We start from the raw sequence: 21,384 nt of genomic DNA, 5'->3' as shown, positions 1-21,384 counted from the left end.
TTGCACTTTGCAGTCTTTGGACTGTGGGAGGAAAACGGGGCACCGGAGGAAACACACGTAGACACAGGGAGAAAGTGCAAAGTTCACACATTTCACTTCCTCTTACCTGGCTTTCACCTTTCCCACAGGACAAGTCAAAATCAGTGACCAGGACACACGCTCTGAAGAGGCCCACACAGTGGTGTGGAACTGCAGTAGTTTAATGCGGCTCAACATCACTACCTCAGGGCATCTAGCAACAAATGTCAGCATTCACAAGGACACTATTCCCAAGGAGAATTGTAATGTCCTTTCAAACTAATGTTGATAAACCAACTTTCCTTCAGGTGAGATAAATGTATTCATTTCACCCCATCTTGCTGAGGCTGCTTTAGAAGCTGCAGCACAAAGGTACTTGGGGGTACTTGTGTATGAAACACAGAAAGCTAGCACTATTTGCGATGTGCAGAGGATGTGAAAGGTGCCGTCAGTTCTTTCTTGAACAAGAAAGAAGCAACAGGTAATCAGGAAGGCTAATGGAATGTTAGCCCATATTTCAAGGGGGTTGGAGTATAAGAGTCAGGAAGTCTTGCTGCAAATGTACACGGTACTGGTGAGACCACATCTGGAGTACTGAGAGCTGGTGTAAAGTCCTCTTATTTAAGAAAAGATATTACTTCCTTGGAGACGGTTCAGAGAAGGTTCACTCGGATGATCCCCGATATAGAGGGATTGTCTTTTGAACAAAGGTTAAACAGGTTGGGACTCTACTCATTGGAATTTACAAGAATGAAACAAATAGGATGCTTAAGGGGCCTGACTAGGTAAATGCTGAGAGGTTGTTTTCTCTTATGGGAGAGTCTCAGACCAAAGAGCATAGCCCCAGAATAAAGGGGTGCCAATTTAAACTGAGATGAGGAGGAATTCCGTCATTTAAGTCGTCTTTGTAACTCCTTGACACAGGGGCAGAGTCCTTGTGTATATTTACGGCTGAGGTGGATAGGTTCTTGATCAGTAAGGGAATCAAGGGTTACGGGGAAAGGGCAGGAAAGTGAGCGAGGGGAATATTGGATCAGTCATGATCCTATTGAACGGCCTACTCCTGTTCTTATTTCTTATGGTCTTAAACCAGCATAAGCTATAGATCCTGACATCAGATTATTTATTACACCCTCCAATCTTCCCTCATCAGGAGTGTTCTGTCATACAGATTGTCCTTTAACTCCCTCTTAAAATGCCCCGGCACTACCTTGTTATTTCTTTCCTGACTCAAAAAGTCCCAAAGTGACTGAAGCCAGGTGTACTTCAAAAGTGGGATTACTTTTTATGCAAGAAAATGCAGTGGTTGGCCAAAGCAAGATTGCACAAAAATTAATGTGATAAGTGACTATTCCATTTGTTTTAGTACACCGAGGTATAATATTGGTTACCATGGAAGATTCCTCCTCCCCCCCACCCTTCTTCAGAGTGCCACAGGATCATTAATGCCCACCAAAAGGACATGCAGGGCTTTGGATTTAAAATGTCATCCAACGTCTGTGCCTCCAATATAGCATTGCTTCTGTAACATATTGAAATGCCAGCCTAGATTATGTACTTCTGTTTATTTGTACCTTTGTGACAATCCCTTACATTATACATTACTTATATTATACTCGACGTATTGTTTAACTTTATCATTCCCATCAGCTCTAGTTTAGTTGGTTCTCAGGCCTCTTGAGTCAAAGGATCGAGAGTACAAAACCTAGCTTGCCACTCAAAGTGCAATACTCGGGGAGTGATGTACTGTCAGAGACACCATCTTCTAAATGAGACATTAAACTCAGGCCCCCATCTGCCCTTTTATGTTGCCAGACATGGGAGCACAAGGGCATCTGCACATTAAAAAGAAAAATGCAAGAATATTAGTCCTGGCTAATTAACCAACTTTACAAATGGATGATCTGGTTATTAACATTACTGTTTCTGGGACCTTGCTTTGCACAAACTGGCTGCTGCATTTCAACATTAACCAATAACTATACTTCAAAAATACTTCACTGGCATTGGAAAAAGTGCTTTTGAGCATCATGAAACAGACCATAGAAATGCACATCTTTATTCATAGATTATCATAGAATTTACAGTGCAGGAGGAGGCCATTCAGACCATCGAGTCTGCACCAGCTCTTGGAAAGTGCACCCTACCCAAGGTCAACACCTCCATCCTATCCCCATAACCCCAACCAACACTAAGGGCAATTTTGGACACTAAGGGCAATTTATCATGGGCAATCCACCTAACCTGCACATCTTTGGACTGTGGGAGGAAACCGGAGCACCCGGAGGAAACCCACGCACACACGGTGAGGATGTGCAGGCTCCACAGACAGTGACCCAAGCCGGAATCGAACCTAGGACCCTGGAGCTGTGAAGCAATTGTGCTATCCACAATGCTACCGTACTGCCCCAACAATGCTACCGTGCTGCCCCGGATGGATTCATCCATCTTTTAAAGTGTTTCTCTATATGGGAAGTGCCATAGAAGCTTGATTGCTCACTTACGTCAAACAGTTTAAAAGCAGGATCTGTGGGTCAGATTTACATCTCATCCGTCTATCTGCTGGAAAATAAATTACCTTGGGACTTACTGGCTGTTTATGGATTGGCTTCTTCCGTCCTAGTAACACCATGGTCACCTGTCGATGATTGATCTCCACTGGTGTGATGCTGTAAAACTCCACGAGTGCCACTGCAGCCTCCTTATAGGCCATTTCCAGGAAAGCCTATTTCAAATCAAAAACTAGTTAACAGCCTTACGTACAGACCTCAATAGTTAGAAATCTCTTAGCTCTTAGTCTTTTTCTCTGTATCTTCAAGCCCCAAGCTGAGCGTCACCAAATCCCTACTTTGTGAAGTATTTACAATAAAAAAGGAGCTTTGACCCAATAAGTCTGTGCCAGTTTTATGCTTCAGATCAGCCCCCTCCACTTCCATCAACATATGCTTCTGTTCCTTTCACTCTCATATGTGTAACCATTGTGCATTCTCTCTATGTTTATCAGATTCTGTTCATTAAAAAAAAATTTGGATTTTTAGAAGGCCTTTGATAAAGTGCCAAACAGGAAGTTAGAATGCACGAGGTTGGGGGAAATATACTAGTATGGATTGAGAAGAAGTGGTTAGCAGACAGAAAGCAGAGTGTAGGAATAAACAGGTAATTCTCTGGATGACAAGCGATTATTACTGGGTGGGAAGCCCGGTAGCACAGTGGTTTGCACTGTTGCTTCACAGCTCCAGGGTCCCAGGTTTAATTCCCGGCTTGGGTCACTGGCTGTACGTTCTCCCCATGCCTGCGTGGGTTTCCTCCAGGTGCTCCTGCTTCCTCCCACAAGTCCCAAAAGACGAGCTATTAGGTCATTTGGACATTCAGAATTCTCCCTCTGTGAACCCAAACAGGCGCTGGAATATGGCGACTAGGGGATTTTCACAGTAACTTCATTGCAGTGTTAATGTAAGCCTACTTGTGACAATAAAGATTATTATTATTGGTGTAGCACAAGGATCAGTGCTGGTGCCACAGCTGTTTCAAATTATTTCTATAGATTGTAATATTTCCAAGTTTGCTGATGCCACCAAACTGCAGGGGAACGCAAGCTGTGAGGAGGATGCAAAGAAGCTTCAAGAAGACTTGGACAGGCAAGCGAATGAGCTAGAAGAGGGCAGTATGAATATAATGTGAATAAGTGAACTGAAATGAAAATGGCTTATTGTCACGAGTAGGCTTCAATGAAGTTACTGTGAAAAGTGTGATGTTATTCACTTTGGTGGAAAGAACAGAAAGGCAAATTCTTTAATGTGAGGTTGAGGGGCGACCTGATAGAGGTCTACAAAATTAGGAGGGGCATAGACAGAGTGGATAGTCAGAGGCTTTTCCCCAGGGTAGAGGGGTCAATTACTAGTGGGCATAGGTTTACGGTGCGAGTGGTAAGGTTTAGAGGAGATGTATGAGGCAAGTTTTTTTTTTAAAATCACAGAGGGTAATGGGTGCCTGGAACTCACTGCCGGAGGAGGTGGTGGAAGCAGGGACGATAGTGACATTTAAGGGGCATCTTGACAAATACATGAATAGGATGGGAATAGAGGGATACGGATCCGGGAAGTGTAGAAGATTTTAGTTTAGACGGGCAGCATGGTCGGCACGGGCTTGGAGAGACGAAGGGCCTGTTCCTGTGCTGTACTTTTCTTTGTTCTTTGTATATTTGCCATAGAGGAAGGGCAATGGAGGTTCACCAGATTTAGCCCTGGGATGGTAGGGATTGTCTTAAAAAGGATTGTGACGACTGGGTCTGTATTCCCTAGAGTTTTGAAGAATGAGGGATGGGTTACTTAATTGAAACATACAAAATTCTTACAGGGTGAATGTAGATGTTTCCCTGGGCTGAGGAGTCTAAATCCAGGAGATAATCTCAGAATAACAGGTGACCATTTAACACTGAGATGAGGAGGAATTTCTTCACTCAGCAGTTGGTGAATCTTTGGAATTCTCGACTCCAGGGTGCTGTGGAAGGTGTTCAATTTGAATATGTTCAAGACAGAAATCGACAAGATTTCTGGAAGCCAATGACATCACGGGATATAAGGATGGCACGGGAAAGTGATGTTGAGGGAGATGGCCACAGCCATGATCAGACTGAATGGCGGAGCAGGCTCGATCGACCGATTGGCCTACTGCTGATCCTATTTTGCAACTTTCCTTAAGTACATCCACATCAACCTTTCCCTATGGCAGCAAGTTCCACATTTCCACTACCCTGGGTAAAGACGCTTCACCTGAATTGCCTTTTGGAATTATAAGTGACTATGTCAAACCTGTCAAACACTTTCATAATTCTAAAATCTTCTATTAGTCACCGGTTTTTCCTTTTCTGGGGAAAAGAGCCCCGGTCCCTTCAATCTTTCCTGTTAGATATAACCCTTCAAGAATACTGTTGATTCACCTCATCCCTCCCTCACTCTTCAAACATGGTGACCTGAATTAGTCCTTTAACAGCCAATTTTTCTCCCTTCCACTATCAACTCCTTTCGCTAGAGCACAGTTCCATAAATGGCGGCTGCCTTCCTGCACACCACCCAAACATCTATCGTGAGCTTTTGATACGCGAGTGAGCCACTGGGAACGGAGAGATTGTCTGCGTTCTTTTAAGGGGAACTATCAGCAGCAAATGTGAACATGCCCTCTGACATGAATTCACACAAGAACAATTCTAACAAGGGGCACTGATCCGGGTCAATAGTCCTATGGCATTGGCCCCAGCTTGCAATACTCCCCATCACCTCCCAGCTGACATCACAAGCTAGATAATGAAACAGAGATCCTCCGCTTTGCAAATTGCATTTAACCCACTAGAAACCAAAGAGATTTACTTAAGAGTGTGCAACACAGTTAATTATGCAAGAACAGATACAATGCACCATTTTGTGACCTAGTGGCAGGAACCAAAGACAAGTTGTTTATTTATATTCAGGTGAGGTGTGGTAAGGGAGTAAAATATATAAATTTACAACACTGTTCTTTTGCTGAATTCTCTCTTAGTGGCAGAGAATCAGCAATATTGGGAGAATTAAGAAACAACTTATTTTCTGTGCAATTTTTACCTCGTTTTTGGTGCGCACTAGCTTGATTGCTGCAACTTTTCCAAATGGCTGGGTCAGTTTTGTGATATCGTTTTCAGTGTAGCCATCATGCGGCAGATCAGTGATGTGAACCACACGCCCACTCCTCTTCATTTCCTCCATCTTCAAAATAAACACACAAGTTAGCTCTCCAATGGAATAAGCAGGAACAGCCAGCCAGCGCACACCACACCCAAGAGAACAGCAAACAGAAAGTCAACCTCTCAATAGGATCAATTTAATTAAACCAGATTATGTAGAACTAGCACTTTATGCAGCATCCCATTGAAAACACTGAGGCGCCTGCTTTTGCTACTTTACATCCTGCAGAGAAATATCAGACTTACCAGTTGTGCGTTTGCCTCTTGTTGAGGAGTCGGTTTCTCCACTTTGACGGCAGCAGCAGCTGTGCCTAGAGACAAAAAGCCCAGTGAGATCCAACCTAATTAACAGTCACAAACAAATAACAAACTTCATGCATCAATCTTCAACAATGCATCAATGTAATATCAAAGAATTCAGAAATAACTAGTTCATCAATCTTCTTTGGGAGTATTCATTCAAGTCACCGGCTAGGTCGTGTTTTTTTTTTGGCTATACATAATTGCCCTCGAGAAGGTGATGGTGAACTGCCTTCTTGAACTGCTGTGGTCCATGTAGTGTAGGTACACCCAAAGTGCTGTTTGTCTGGCCGATTTAGGATTCCAGTCCAACTCCAACCTGGCTGACAGCTGAACCACCCTATCTTTGGCCCAACACATCACCCAATTGTATCAAACTATTACTCTTCTTGGCCTCCCTGCCTCGAGAGACAATGGGTGCAAGCCAATGGGACAGATTGGTTTGGCAGAGTCTGACTCCCTCTTTGCGGTGTCGGCTCATGTCTTGCCAGTTGCTGCATGTCTTCTCTTCGACTGGGGGGATTCCCGGTTTGAGGCAGGTGATAGCTGTCTAATGAGACGCGATAATCTCTTCCACCATCGAAGGCAGCCCGAGCACCTGTTCTCGACGCCAATCGAGCTGGGCTTATAATCCGTAGATGTTGCTTACAGTGTTGTTTTGCTCACTGTGAGACAACTATGGAGTGACCGCACCATAGCATGTGCCTGGGCAGAATATATGGGGGTCTGGTGCTTCCCAAGGCATCAGAACCCTCATCTTGGCCTTGCTGGTAGGGGCCGAAGGAGTGCAGAGCACGATGTTTAGCATGAGTTTTGCTGCTGGAGCTGCCTGAACATGCCAGAAATAACAGACCACCTTACACGGCTCCACTCTTGATTTCCTGTTAGTGTTTACTCCCTCAGCCTGGGCTCCTCCTGAGACCCCACAAGGCATTGTGGCTCATATCCCAGAGCAGGAGGCCTGGTCAGCTGCTGTCAGCTAGACGCAGCTAAGCCCGAGTCTCCTGTACGCAGGGCCGACACTCCATGATGTAGATCCTTTCGTAGGCGCTACTCGCTATCTTAAATTGATACTGGCAGTTCAAGAATAATAATCTTTATTGTCACAAATAGGTTTACATTAACACTGCAATGAAGTTACTGTGAAAATCCCCTAGTCGCCATATTCCAGCGCCTGTTTGGGTGCACAGAGGGAGAATTCAGAATGTACTCCACCACCACAAGGACAACCATGTACCAAATGTCAGCCTTATTTGTGATGCTCATATCCCAAGAATGGATAAAAACTAATAACATTGTTCAGTTACAACTAGGTGCTTTTTGCACTTTTTGCAAACCATCTATTTTGGGACACATTACTATTCAGGGATGTTAACATTGGGGGATAAATCATCCTGGGATTCTCCTGCACACCTGCCAAGTTACTGCTGAGAAACAGAGTACAAAATAGGGAGTACAACACAAGGAGCTGGTGAAGAGAAACAATTCTTAAATATATTTAAAAATATGAAGTGCTGGAAGTACTCAGCAGGTCTACCTGTATCTGTGGATAGAGAACTGGAGTTAACATTTCAACTTAAATAGGACTTGTTTGAACTAAAGGACAAGAGAAATATGATGGGTTTCATTCAGTTGAAAGAGGAAAGAACAATAAGAGAGGTCTGGGATGGCGGTAAATAGGGGTTGGAAGTCGTTAAATGACTAAGATATTAAAGAAAAAAAGGCAGAGGGAGTGGTAGTGGTTGTATTAAGAAACAAAGAATTTGTCCCAAGTGAGAGCAAATTGCATAATAATGAACAGTTCTGTTCAAAATCAAAAAACATGAAAAACAAAATTCAGGTCAGCACATAGCAACACAAAAAAAAGTTCAAGAATAGATCTAGACTGAACATGAGTTTTGATTCTGTTTTCATGCCGTGTATCAATCGGAATCTTTCCCCCCCGCACACTCACTCAGAACAAATGTTCTGTTTCTTGGCTAAAAACTTCTGAATTTTGTCCCATGCCACCCTTCTGCCCTCCATCTTTTCCCATAACTTCGCTTTGGTTGTTTCTCCATTTTTGACAGAAATTTCACCACATTTCTACCGTCTTTCAGTTCTGAAAGAGTCATATTCAACTCAAAACGTTCACCATTTCTTGTGCCACAGATGCTGCCAGATCTGCCAAGTATTTCCAGTACTTTTATTTCAGAATTCTAGCACCCACAGTATTTTGCTTTTAATTAAATAGATTTAAGGGGGTAGCACGGTAGCCTTGTGGATAGCAGAATCGCTTCACAGCTCCAGGGTCCCCGGTTCGATTCCGGCTTGGGTCACTGTCTGTGCGGAGTCTGCACATACTCCCCGTGTGCGCGTGGGTTTCCTCCGGGTGCTCCGGTTTCCTCCCACAGTCCAAAGATGTGCGGGTTAGGTGGATTGGCCATGATAAATTGCCCTTAGTGTTGGGTGGGGTTACTGGGTAATGGGGATAGGGTGGAGGTGTTGACCTTGGATAGGGGGTTGGGTGCTCTTTCCAAGAGCCGGTGCAGACTCGATGGGCCGAATGGCCTCCTTCTGCACTGTAAATTCTATGTGATCTATGTTAAACATACATTCGGGTGCGGGACATCTGCTATGGGGAATTGCAATGGCATTGGAAGGGTCCAACTGTCATACAGGTACCAATGACATAGGTAGAGGTTCTCTGCATAGAGTACAAACGGCTTGGCACCAAATTAAGCTGAATCTCAAAGGTACCAAACTCCTCAGCCATGTACAAATTGACTCCTCAGCCATAGTACAAATTAGAGAGATGAAGGCTAGCTTGAAGAAGTAGTACAGTTTGTAGGACATTGGCACCAATACTGAGGAAACTTGTTCTTGTGAACTGCCCAAGTTGGGAAGTAGAAAAGGGTTTAAACTAAATAGTGGGATAAGAAATCAAATATGAGCAGAGTGGTATCAAATAGAGACATGATGTTGTGATTGTCCCTTTAAAGGGCAATAAAGCAGAGTAAACGGAGAGTGGGGAGTGGGGAAAAGGGACAATCACAGAGGGAAGAGAGCAGGGTATTAATATGGGAAATGCGGGAAACATGGTGGCGCAGTTGTTAGCACTGATGTCTCACGGCGCTGAGGACCCAGGTTCAATCCCAGCCACCGTCTGTGTGGAGTTTTGCACATTCTATCATGTCTGCGTGGGTCTCACCCCCACAACCCAAAAAGATATGCAGCCTATGGCCTACAGCCTGGGACAATGGCGACTGTACCTTTTACCGTTGGAGAAGGGAGTACAAATCGAAAAGTAAATCAACGAAAGTAATAAAAGGACAAAACATATGTGGCTGGATTCTCCGTTTCAGCTGCTAAGTGCCGGTTGAAATAGAATTCCCCGGTGTTTTATGACACCAAATTGGCACCGAACCCACACTGATTCTGGGACCAGTAAGGGGCTAACAGCGGCGCCGGGTTAAACCACCATCGGGGGTGAGCATCGGGGGAGGGCCTTCCAATGACATGCAACGCGCAGACGCCATTTCAGAGGGGATGGAGACTCGAAAACCGTCAGCGCCCCCGATTTGGGCGTTGGAAGGGATTCTCTGCCCAATCGCCTATTACGATATTGGCACCGAGCAGCAGAGAATCCCACCCATGGTTCTATATTGGAAGGCACATAGCATTCAAAACAAACCAGAGTGTGAATCAGGAATTGAAAGGGCAAGAGGAAGAAAATTACAATCACCACGAGAGTGGTACTTAGCAAACTGTTGAAATTACAGATTGGCAGGCCAGCAGCCAGTGAGATAGTTCACACATTGGTTTAATTGTTCCAAAATTCAATCAGGGACGGTTGCAGGAGATTAGAATATAGCTAATTTAACGTCTTCATTGAAAAGGGAGACAGAAAAAGGAGGAAATTATAGGCCAGTGATTTAATATCTGTCATAGAGAAAATGCTCAAAGTTTTTATTAAATATGTTGCAACGGAACACTGATAAATTCATGGTAATCATAAGCCATAGGAGCAGAATTAGGCCACTCCGCCCACCGAGTCCACTCTGCCATTCAATCAGGTACGAATACAGGTATGTGATGGAAGGTTAAAATTAATAATAATACTAATCGCTTATTGTCACAAGTAGGCTTCAATGAAGTTACTGTGAAAAGCCGCTAGTTACCACATTCCTGCGCCTGTTCGGGGAGACTGGTATGGGAATTGAACCCGTGCTACTGGTCTTGTTCTGCATTACAAGCCAGCTGTTTAGCCTATTGTGCTAAACCAGATCCTATAAATTAGATCAACCATGATCTTACTGAATGGCTCGAGAGGCAGAGTGGCCTACTCCTCCTCCTAATTTGTATGGTTGTATAAAAGCAATGTGAATCAAACCCGCAAAAATATAAATTGCTACAGAACCAACCACAGTGAAATAGATGTTACTGTACAAGAGAAATACAGCCACTCCCACTTTTACTCAATACTGTGGCCTTTGAGCCCTATTTTCCATCACTTTCCCCATTAGAAGTGGTTAACTGCTACTGAAATGTGGTCTTGGGACACTGGGAATCTTTTGACACCATAGAACATAGAACGATACAGCGCAGTACAGGCCCTTCGGCCCTCGATGTTGCACCGACATGGAAAAAAACTAAAGGCCATCTAACCTACACTATGCCCTTATCATCCATATGCTTATCCAATAAACTTTTAAATGCCCTCAATGTTGGCGAGTTCACTACTGTTGCAGGTAGGGCATTCCACGGCCTCACCACTCTTTGCGTAAAAAACCCACCTCTGACCTCTGTCCTATATCTATTACCCCTCAATTTAAGGCTATGTATGTCCCCTCGTGCTAGCCACCTCCATCCGCGGGAGAAGGCTCTCGCTGTCCACCCTATCTAACCCTCTGATCATTTTGTATGCCTCTATTAAGTCACCTCTTAACCTTCTTCTCTCTAACGAAAACAACCTCAAGTCCATCAGCCTTTCCTCATAAGATTTTCCCTCCATACCAGGCAACATCCTGGTAAATCTCCTCTGCACCCGTTCCAAAGCTTCCACGTCCTTCCTATAATGAGGCGACCAGAACTGTACGCAATACTCCAAATGCGGCCGTACTAGAGTTTTGTACAACTGCAACATGACCCCATGGCTCCGGAACTCAATCCCTCTACCAATAAAGGTCAACACACCATAGGCCTTCTTCACAACCCTATCAACCTGGGTGGCAACTTTCAGGGATCTATGTACATGGACACCGAGATCCCTCTGCTCATCCACACTACCAAGAATTTTACCATTAGCCAAATATTCCGCATTCCTGTTATTCTTTCCAAAGTGAATCACCTCACACTTCTCCACATTAAACTCCATTTGCCACCTCTCAGCCCAGCTCTGCAGCTTATCTATGTCCCTCTGTAACCTGCAACATCCTTCCGCACTGTCTACAACTCCACCGACTTTAGTGTCGTCTGCAAATTTACTCACCCATCCTTCTGCGCCCTCCTCTAGGTCATTTATAAAAATGACAAACAGCAACGGCCCCAGAACAGATCCTTGTGGTACGCCACTCGGAACTGAACTCCATTCTGAACATTTCCCATCAACTACCACTCTCTGTCTTCTTTCAACTAGCCAATTTCTGATCCACATCTCTAAATCACCCTCGATCCCCAGCCTCCGTATTTTCTGCAATAGCCGACCGTGGGGAACCTTATCAAACGCTTTACTGAAATCCATATACACATCAACTGCTCTACCCTCGTCTACCTGTTCAGTCACCTTCTCAAAGAACTCGATAAGGTTTGTGAGGCATGACCTACCCTTCACAAAACCATGCTGACTATCCCTAATCATATTATTCCTATCTAGATTATTATAAATCATATCTTTTATAATCCTCTCCAAGACTTTACCCACCACAGACGTTAGGCTCACTGGCCTATAGTTACCGGGGTTATCTCTACTCCCCTTCTTGAACAAAGGGACCACATTTGCTATCCTCCAGTCCTCTGGCACTATTCCTGTAGCCAATGATGACCTAAAAATCAAAGCCAAAGGCTCAGCAATCTCTTCCCTGGCTTCCCAGAGAATCCTAGGATAAATCCCATCAGGCCCCGGGGACTTATCTATTTTCACCTTGTCCAGAATTGCCAACACTTCTTCCCTACGCACCTCAATGCCATCTATTCTAATAGCCTGGGTCTCAGCATTCTCCTCCACAATATTATCTTTTTCCTGAGTGAATACTGACGAAAAGTATTCATTTAGTATCTCGCTTATCTCCTCAGCCTCCACACACAACTTCCCACCACTGTCCTTGACTGGCCCTACTCTTACCCTAGTCATTCTTTTATTCCTGACATACCTATAGAAAGCTTTTGGGTTTTCCTTGATCCTACCTGCCAAAGACTTCTCATGTCCCCTCCTTGCTCGTCTTAGCTCTCTCTTTAGATCCTTCCTCACTTCCTTGTAACTATCAAGCGCCCCAACTGAAACTTCACGCCTCATCTTCACATAGGCCTCCTTCTTCCTCTTAACAAGAGATTCCACTTCTTTGGTAAACCACGGTTTCCTCGCTCGACCCTTAGTCCCTGCCTGACTGGTATGTACTTATCAAGAACATGCAATAGCTGTTCCTTGAACAAGCTCCACATATCCAGTGTGCCCAACCCTTGCAGCCTACTTCTCCAACCTACACATCCTAAGTCATGTCTAATGGCATCATAATTGCCCTTCCTCCAGCTATAACTCTTGCCCTGCGGGATATACTTATCCCTTTCCATCACTAACGTAAAGGTCACCGAATTGTGGTCACTGTTTCCAAAGTGCTCACCTACCTCCAGATCTAACACCTGGCCTGGTTCATTACCCAAAACCAAATCCAATGTGGCCTCGCCTCTTGTTGGCCTGTCAACATATTGTGTCAGGAAACCCTGCTGCACACATTGTACAAAGAACGACCCATCTAATGTACTCGAACTATATCTTTTCCAGTCAATATTTGGAAAGTTAAAGTCTCCCATAACAACTACCCTGTTACTTTTGCTCTTTTCCAGAATCATCTTCGCCATCTTTTCCTCTACATCTCTAGAACTATTAGGTGGCCTATAGAAAACTCCCAGCAGGGTGACCTCTCCTTTCCTGTTTCTAACCTCAGCCCATACTACCTCGGAAGAAGAGTCCCCATCTAGCATCCTTTCCGACACCGTAATACTGTCCTTGACTAGCAGCGCCACACCCCCCCTCTTTTGCCCCCTTTTCTGAGCTTACTAAAACACATAAACCCCGGAACCTGCAACAACCATTCCTGTCCCTGCTCTATCCATGTCTCTGAAATGGCCACAACATCGAAGTCCCAGGTACCAACCCATGCTGCCAGTTCCCCTACCTTATTTCGTATACTCCTAGCATTGAAGTAGACACACTTCAAACCACCTACCTGAACACTGGCACCCTCCTGCGAAGTCAAATCTGTGCTCCTGACATCTATACTCTCAATCTCCCGTACCCCAAAACTACAATCCAGGTTCCCATGCCCCTGCTGAATTAGTTTAAACCCCCCCAAAGAGCACTAACAAATCTCCCCCCCCCAGGATATTGGTGCCCCTCAGGTTCGGATGTAGACCATCCTGTCTATAGAGGTCCCACCTTCCCCAGAAAGAGCCCCAGTTATCCAGAAATCTGAATCCCTCCCGCCTGCACCATCCCTGTAGCCACGTGTTTAATTGCTCTCTCTCCCTATTCCTCATCTCACTATCACGTGGCACGGGCAACAACCCAGAGATAACAACTCTGTTTGTTCTCGCTCTGAGCTTCCATCCTAGCTCCCTAAAGGCCTGCCTGACATCCTTGTCCCCTTTCCTACCTATGTCGTTAGTGCCAATGTGGACTACGACTTGGGGCTGCTCCCCCTCCCCCTTAAGGACCCGGAAAACACGATCCGAGACATCACGTACCCTTGCACCTGGGAGGCAACATACCAAACGCGAGTCTCTCTCGCTCCCACAAAATCTCCTATCTGTGCCCCTGATTATTGAGTCCCCAATTACTAATGTTCTACTCCTTTCCCCCCTTCCCTTCTGAGCAACAGGGACAGACTCCGTGCCAGAGGCCCGTACCCCATGGCTTACCCCTGGTAAGTCGTCCCCCCCACAAGTATCCAAAACGGTATACTTGTTACTCAGGGGAACGACCGCAGGGGGTCCCTGCACTGACTGCTTCTTCCCAGTCCCTCTTACAGTTACCCATCTATCTCCAGTCTTTGGTGTAACTACTTCCCTGAAGCTCCTATCTATGACCCCCTCTGCCTCCCGAATGATCCGAAGTTCATCCAGCTCAAGCTCCAGGTCCCTAACACGGGTTTTTGAGGAGCTGGAGTTGGGTGCATTTCCCACAGATGAAATCAGCAGGGACACTGACGGCGTCCCTCACCTCAAACATTCTGCAGGAGCATTGTACTGCCTTCCCTGACATCACCTCTAGATTTTAAAAAAACAAGAAAAAGAAAAAGAAAGGAAGAGCTTACCTGATATTCCCTCAAACCCTGCTGCCGCTGAAAGGTAAGCAAATTTAAAGGCACTCACTCACCTTCACGACAGGCCCCTGCTCCCGCTTCCCAACAACCGTGGTTTTTTTTTTTGGTTAGAGGAGGAGGTAGGGTGGGAAACACTGACGAAGTGTTTCGGGTTTAACTGTCACTTGACAACAGCCCCTCCACAAACCACCTTCAAATTAGGCTGACCGCACTGCACGTATGCAAATTTCCCCAGAACAGCTGATCAGTAGCTCTGCTCTGCTGCCCTCTGCTGGATGCTTGCCTTCACTCAAACTCCTTGTTCTAACAGCCAACCTTCGCCTGTCAGCTTTGGCAGCAAATCGCAGCTGAACCTATTCTCATCCTCATCTAATAGAAGGCACAATCCCCCAGGTGATCTCTACCACTTGGGGATGAAGACAGAAGGCACCATCCCCCGGGTGATGTCTGCCACTTGGTGATGATGGCAGAGCCAATTATAGCACCCTTCCTACTGCCCGGAACGAGACAGGCCAACTCAGCAGAAAACTAGGATTGAGCCCACAAACACATGCTCGGTGGCATCAAGGGGGCTGGTTTAGCACAGGGCTAAAGAACTGGCTTTTAAAATAGACCATGGCAGGCCAGCAGCACGGTTCATTTCCCGTACCAGCCTCCCCGAACAGGCGCCGGAATGTGGCGACAAAGGGGCTTTTCACAGTAACGTCATTTGAAGTCTACTTGTGACAATAAGCGTTTGTCATTTCATCTTTAATAATTATCGGTACTTAAGTCAGTCAGAATACACCGTTGTCCATTGATGCCACAGTTACCTTTATGATGTTTTAAAACAGAGTACTAAATTACATACTTAATGAACAATAACACAATACCCTTCCAGGAGTCCAGTTTAATTACGATAATAAGCAGAAGTCCTGGAAGTAACAATAAGTGCAAGTCTCTCACCTACTCTTTCAACATGACAAAGCACCCAAAAAAATCCACATGTCAAAGTGTACTTTTGCAACAGGACTTAGTATGCATTGCATTACAGCCGGCAACAGGAAACATAGCAAAAGGAGTAGGTCATAAGAACATAAGAACTAGGAGCAGGAGTAGGCCATCTGGCCCCCCGAGCCTGCTCCGCCATTCAATTAGATCATGGCTGATCTTTTGTGGACTCGGCTCCACTTTCCGGCCCGAACACCATAACCCTTAATCCCTTTATTCTTCAAAATTAGCCCTGCATGCCTTTTCCACCCTTCAATTAGACCATGGCGGATCGTCAACCTAACTCCACACACAAATCTTTGTCCACATCTCTTAATAGCCTTCATTAACAAAAATCAATCATGGATTTAAAATTAACTCATCTAGCTTTACCAGGAAAACAAGTTTTAACAATTTTTATATTTTGTAATATTAGTGCCATATTATGATGAACAGGAAAACAAGCTTGTGGGGTTTGACTAGTTTAATTGGATTAGATACAGAAAGTCGGCAACAGTCAAACATAATAAGGGCGTGAAGGCAGTCGATGTGGTGATGAGCAGAGGAAATAAGGAGAACAATTAAAGATATTGAAAGTAGTGGTTTAAAGTTGGCTGTTATATTTCAAAGAGGGGGGGAACATATACAAATTGGAAGATTGTGAATAGATAATATGTACTTTTAAAATACAACAGCCAATGAAGTAAGAAAAGGATCAATTCTGAGAAAAGGGAACTAGTAAAGGATTGGAGGAAACAGTAAGAGAAAAAGGGGAAAACAAATTAAGGAGATTCTGGAAAATTCCCAGAGGTTTGGAAAACTGCCAATGTAACACCCTTATTCAAAAAAGGAGGTAGACAACAGTAACTATATGCCAGTTAGCTTAACTTATATCACTGGAAAAATGTTAGAGTCCATTATAAAGGAAGTAGTGGCAGAGCATTTAGAAATACACCATATAATCAAGATTGCGGCTTCATGAAAGGGAAATCATGCCTTGACACATTTGTTAGAATTTCATAGAATTTACAGTGCAGAAGGAGGCCATCCGGCCCATCGAGTCTGCACCGGCTCTTGGAAAGAGCACCCCACTCAAGCACACGTCCTCCACCCCATCCCCTTAACCCAGTAACCCCAATAAACCTTTTTTGTAAACTAAGGGCAATTTAGCATGGCCAATCCACCTAACCTGCACATCTTTGGACTGTGGGAGGAAACCAGAGCACCCGGAGGAAACCCACGCAGACATGGGGAGAACGTGCAGACTCCACACAGACAGTGACCCAAGCCGGGAATTGAACCTGGGACCCTGGAGCTGTGAAGCAACTGTGCTAACCACTATGCTACCGTGCTGCCCAAATAGTTTGAGATGGTAACAAGCAGGGTAGATAAAGGGGAACCATTAGATGTAATGTATTTAGTTTTCCAAAAAGTGATCAATAGATACCACACAGAAGACATAAGAACCAAGGTGTTGGGGGTAATATATTATTTTTATTTAATTCATTTACGGAATGTGGGCGCCACTGGTTAGGCCAGCATTTATTGCCCTTTGCTAGTTAGCCTTCAGAGAGTGGTGTGAGTTGCCCTTTTGAACCGCTGCAGTTCCTTCCAACATAAAGTTAAAAGTTAGGATGCTTCATTGATGACTGCACAACATTCAGCACCATCATACGGATAAAGCCCATGCCCACGTGTAGCAAGATCCGGTCAATATTTAGGGCTGATAAATGGAAAATAACATTTGTGCCATAGAAGTGCCAGGCAATGACCATCTCAAACAATGATGTGGAGATGCCGGCATTGGACTGGGATGAGCACAGTAAGAAGTCTTACAACACCAGGTTAAAGTCCAACGTGTGTTTCAAACACTAGCTTTCGGAGCACTGCCGCCCAGTACCTTCCCGGAGCAGAGAAACTATGACAGCTTCTTTGCAGCCTTCAACACGTCATCGATGAAGATGAACATCTTGCCAAGGTCATCCCCAAACCCCGACTATTTTCCTTCAAACAACCGCGCAACCTCAAACAAACCATTGTTTGCAGCAAACTACCCAGCCTTCACAACAGCAACCACGACACCACACAACCCTGCCATGGCAATCTCTGCAAAACGTGCCAGATCATCGACATGGATACCACCATTACACGTGAGAACACCACCCACCAGGTACGCGGTACATACTCGTGCGACTCAGCCAACGTTGTCTACCTCATACGCTACAGGAAAGTATGTCCTGAAGCGTGGTACATTGGCGAGACCATGCAGAAGTTGCGACAACGAATGAAAAGACATCGACCGGCAATCACCAGGCAGGAATGTTCCCTCCCAGTCGGGGAACACTTTAGCAGTCAAGGGCATTCAGCCTCTGATCTCTGGGGTAAGCGTTCTCTAAGGCAGCATTCAGGACGCGCGACAACGCAGAATCGCCGAGCAGAAACTTATAGCCAAGTTCTGCACACATGAGTGCGGTCTCAACCGGGACCTGGGATTCATGTCGCATTACATTCATCCCCCACCAGCTGGCCTGGGCTTGCGAAATCCTACCGACTGCCCTGGCTTGACACAATGCACACCTCTTTAACATGGGGTTACTCCTATCTCTGGATCTGTAACAACTTAATCTCCTGCTAATGCTCGCATTCTAAGCATTGTCTGGCATCTTTGCATTTGTCTATATAGATGTTTCTGGAACATACCTCTTCATTCACCTGAGGAAGGAGCAGTGCTCCAAAAGCTAGTGTTTGAAACAAACATGTTGGACTTTAACCTGGTGTTGTAAGGCTTCTTACTGTACATCTCAAACAAGAAAGACGCGACTGCCTTTGATATCAAATTATCATTGCTGAATCCCCCACTGTCAGCATCCTGGGGTGGGGGCAGAAATGGAATTTTGGATTGGATTTGTCACGTGCACCAAGGGACAGTGAAGTATTGTTCTGCGTATAGTCCAGATTGTTCCATACATGAAAAAACAGGGCATACATGAATTCACTCTCCGTGATTCTCACCCCCATAACTCAAAGATGTGCATTGGCCACGCTAAATTGCCTCTTAATTGGAAAAAAAAAAATTGGGTACTTTAAATTAAAACATAAATACACAATGTAAATACATAGGCACCGGCACCAGGTGAAGCATGCAAAATTCACACCAGCGATGGGTACAAGCTGTAACTTTCTGGCCTATGTTTCAAACAAAAATAAAATGAAGGCAGAATCAGCTTTGCCAATCAGCTTACACCCATGAAAGAGTCACAATGTAAGGAGGCCATGTTACACAGCTAGACACATATACTGCAAAACATAAACATAGCATGTGATAGATGAATGCTACAATACCTGAAATGCTTTTTGTTTCACCAATGGGTTTCTTGGCTACCACAGGTCGCTTCTTAATCTTCGGATTTGCCGGCTTCTGATTTGCAGGTTTTTGAACTGCTGTCTTTTGATTTGTTGGCTTTTGATTTGCAGCAGGCTTTTGATTTGCAGCAGGCTTTTGATTTATAGCAGGCTTCTGCTTGGAGTTCTTAACAGGTAATTCCTTCTGTGCTTTGCGCTTGGGGCTGGGCTTGCGTGGCAAGGACCTGTGAGGGCTCACATTTTTGGGGCTCAACTTGGATTTGTGGGGGCTCGGACGTCTAAGTCTGGGCCGCTTTGGGCTTGGCCTTGGTCTGTGTGGGCTGGTGCGCCTGGGGCTGGACTTGGATCGGTGTGGGCTGGTGCGCCTTGGACTGGATCTAGAACGGTGTGGACTAGTGCGTCTTGGGCTTCCCCTGCGAGGGCTGGGCCTGCGTGGGCTTAAGTGCCTGGGACTGGATCTAGGAGGACTCATGCGCCGGGGGCTGACACGCTTTGGACTCATCCGCCCTGAACTGAAGGGTGCAGAGGTCTGTTCTGAGATGGCCCCTTCTTTTTCTTTCTTCTCCTCTCTGAGTGAAATAAAATGAAAGTGAATTCAAAGCACAAACAATTTAGCACAAGGTTAGTGTTACTTCTTCTTATTGATTACAGTTGAAACCTTTTCAATGTCCATAGCACACAGTCATTGTGCCTGATCCAGCTCTTTTAAACAAGTTATTGTAGTAGTCTCACTCCACTTCACTATCCCAAAACCACAATATTTATAGTGCAGAAGGAGGCCACTCGGCTCTGCGAGTCTGCACTGGCTCACTGCAAGGGAATTCTACCTAATCCCATTCCCCTGCCTCATCAGATGGTAGTTTTCTTTATTTAGTTTCCGGACCCTCAAATCAGAATCAACTATGTCGCTCTCCATCTTGGTAAAGAATTCCATTATATTATCATCTCTCAACTTGATTGCCAATTATGCTTGACAAATCTACTGGAATTCTCAGAGGATGTAACTAGTAGAGTTGACGAAGGGGAACCAGTAGATGTGGGTTTATTTGAACTTTCATACAAAGTCCCAACATAAGAGATTAGCATTTGAAATTAAAGTGCATGAGATTGGAGGTAGTATATGGAGATGGATAGAAAACTGGTTGGCAGACAGGATACAAAGTAGGAATAAATGGGTCTTTTTCCAAATGGCAGGTAGAGACTAACGGGTACTGCAGGGATCAGTGCTAGGATTCCAGCTATTCTCAATGTTATGTATTATTTAGATGAGGAAATTAAATGTAATATCTCCATATTTTCAGATGATGCAAAGCTGGGTGAAAGGGTAAGCTGTGAGGAGGATGCAGAGGAGGGCATGATAGCACAGTGGTTAGCACTGTTGATTCACAGCGCCAGGGCACTCGGTTCGATTCACGGCTGGGGTCACTGTCTGCACAAAGTCTGCACGTTCGCCCCGTATCTCCGTTGGTTTCCTCCGGATGCTCCGGTTTCTTCCCACAAGTCCCGAAAGACATGTTTGTTCGATAATTTGGACATTTTGACTTCTCCCTCCGTGAACCCGAACAGGTGCCAGAATGTGGCGAGTAGGGGCTTTTCATGCTAACTTTATTGCAGCGTTAATGTAAGCCTACTTATTACAATAAAAATTATTATAATGTAGATAAATGTGAGGTTATCCACTTTGGCAGCAAAAGCAGGTTATCTGAATGGCTAAAGATTGGGGGGGGGGGGAGGGGGGGGGGGGAGAGAATGTGCAATGAGACCTGGGTGTCCTTGTGCAGATTACAGTAGGTGGTGAAGGCGGCAAATGGCCGGTTGGCTTTCAAAGCAAGAGAGAGTACTGAAGCAGGGATGTCACGCCACAATTATACAGGGCCTTAGTGAGACTGCGCCTTGAATATTATGCAGTTTTGGTCTCTCTATCTGAGGATGTTCTTGTTATAGAGGGTGTGCAGCAAAGGGATGGCAAGAATGACACAAGAGGAAAGATTGAGTCGGTTAGCAGAAGGGATGTTCCCAATGGCTGGAAGTCCAGAATTAGGGGTCACCAAGAATACAGAGTAAACCATTTAGAACTGAGATGAGGAGAAATTTCTTCACCCAGAGAGTGATGAGCCTGTGGAATTTGCTACTTCTGAAACCAATTGAGGCCAAAACATTTTATGTTTTCAAGGAGTTAGATATAACTCTTGGGACTAAAGAGATCAAATGATATGAGGCGAACAAGTCACATTACTGCGATCCTTCACTGCAACATCCCACCATGGCGCAAAACTTTGAAAATTACTTCCAATCAAAGTCTCCAAAGAATGCACATTCAATTGAATATCACAAAACTTGGATCACAGAAATACCTCCTCCCTATAAAAGTGGGAAAGAATTCTGTAAAATGCAATGTACCTTTTTGGAGGAACAGCATCTGGATCCCAATCTGGATACCTGCAACATAAACGTTTAGAAGTTTATTAGGAATAATACCATAAGACCATAAGACATAGG

At 44.9% G+C, this 21,384-nt stretch overlaps 1 protein-coding gene across 1 annotated transcript in view; it reads right to left on the bottom strand.

Annotated features, from left to right (window-relative positions):
* The window catches only part of LOC119963804 (zinc finger protein 638-like), a 182,007-nt gene that overhangs the window by 97,730 nt on the left and 62,893 nt on the right, over positions 1 to 21,384 (bottom strand). The window contains exons 4-8 of the mRNA XM_038793101.1: positions 21,286 to 21,324; positions 18,865 to 19,454; positions 5,981 to 6,045; positions 5,616 to 5,756; positions 2,597 to 2,743 (exon numbers count right to left, since the gene is read on the bottom strand). Of these exons, the coding sequence (XP_038649029.1) occupies positions 2,597 to 2,743; positions 5,616 to 5,756; positions 5,981 to 6,045; positions 18,865 to 19,454; positions 21,286 to 21,324 (982 nt within the window). The remainder of the gene's footprint in view (positions 1 to 2,596; positions 2,744 to 5,615; positions 5,757 to 5,980; positions 6,046 to 18,864; positions 19,455 to 21,285; positions 21,325 to 21,384) is intronic.

Source organism: Scyliorhinus canicula, chromosome 3 (genome assembly GCF_902713615.1).
Source record: "Scyliorhinus canicula chromosome 3, sScyCan1.1, whole genome shotgun sequence".
Classification (NCBI taxonomy): domain Eukaryota; kingdom Metazoa; phylum Chordata; class Chondrichthyes; order Carcharhiniformes; family Scyliorhinidae; genus Scyliorhinus; species Scyliorhinus canicula.
The sequence above is the reverse complement of the archived record's forward strand: the minus strand, read 5'-3'. Positions and strand labels throughout refer to the sequence as shown.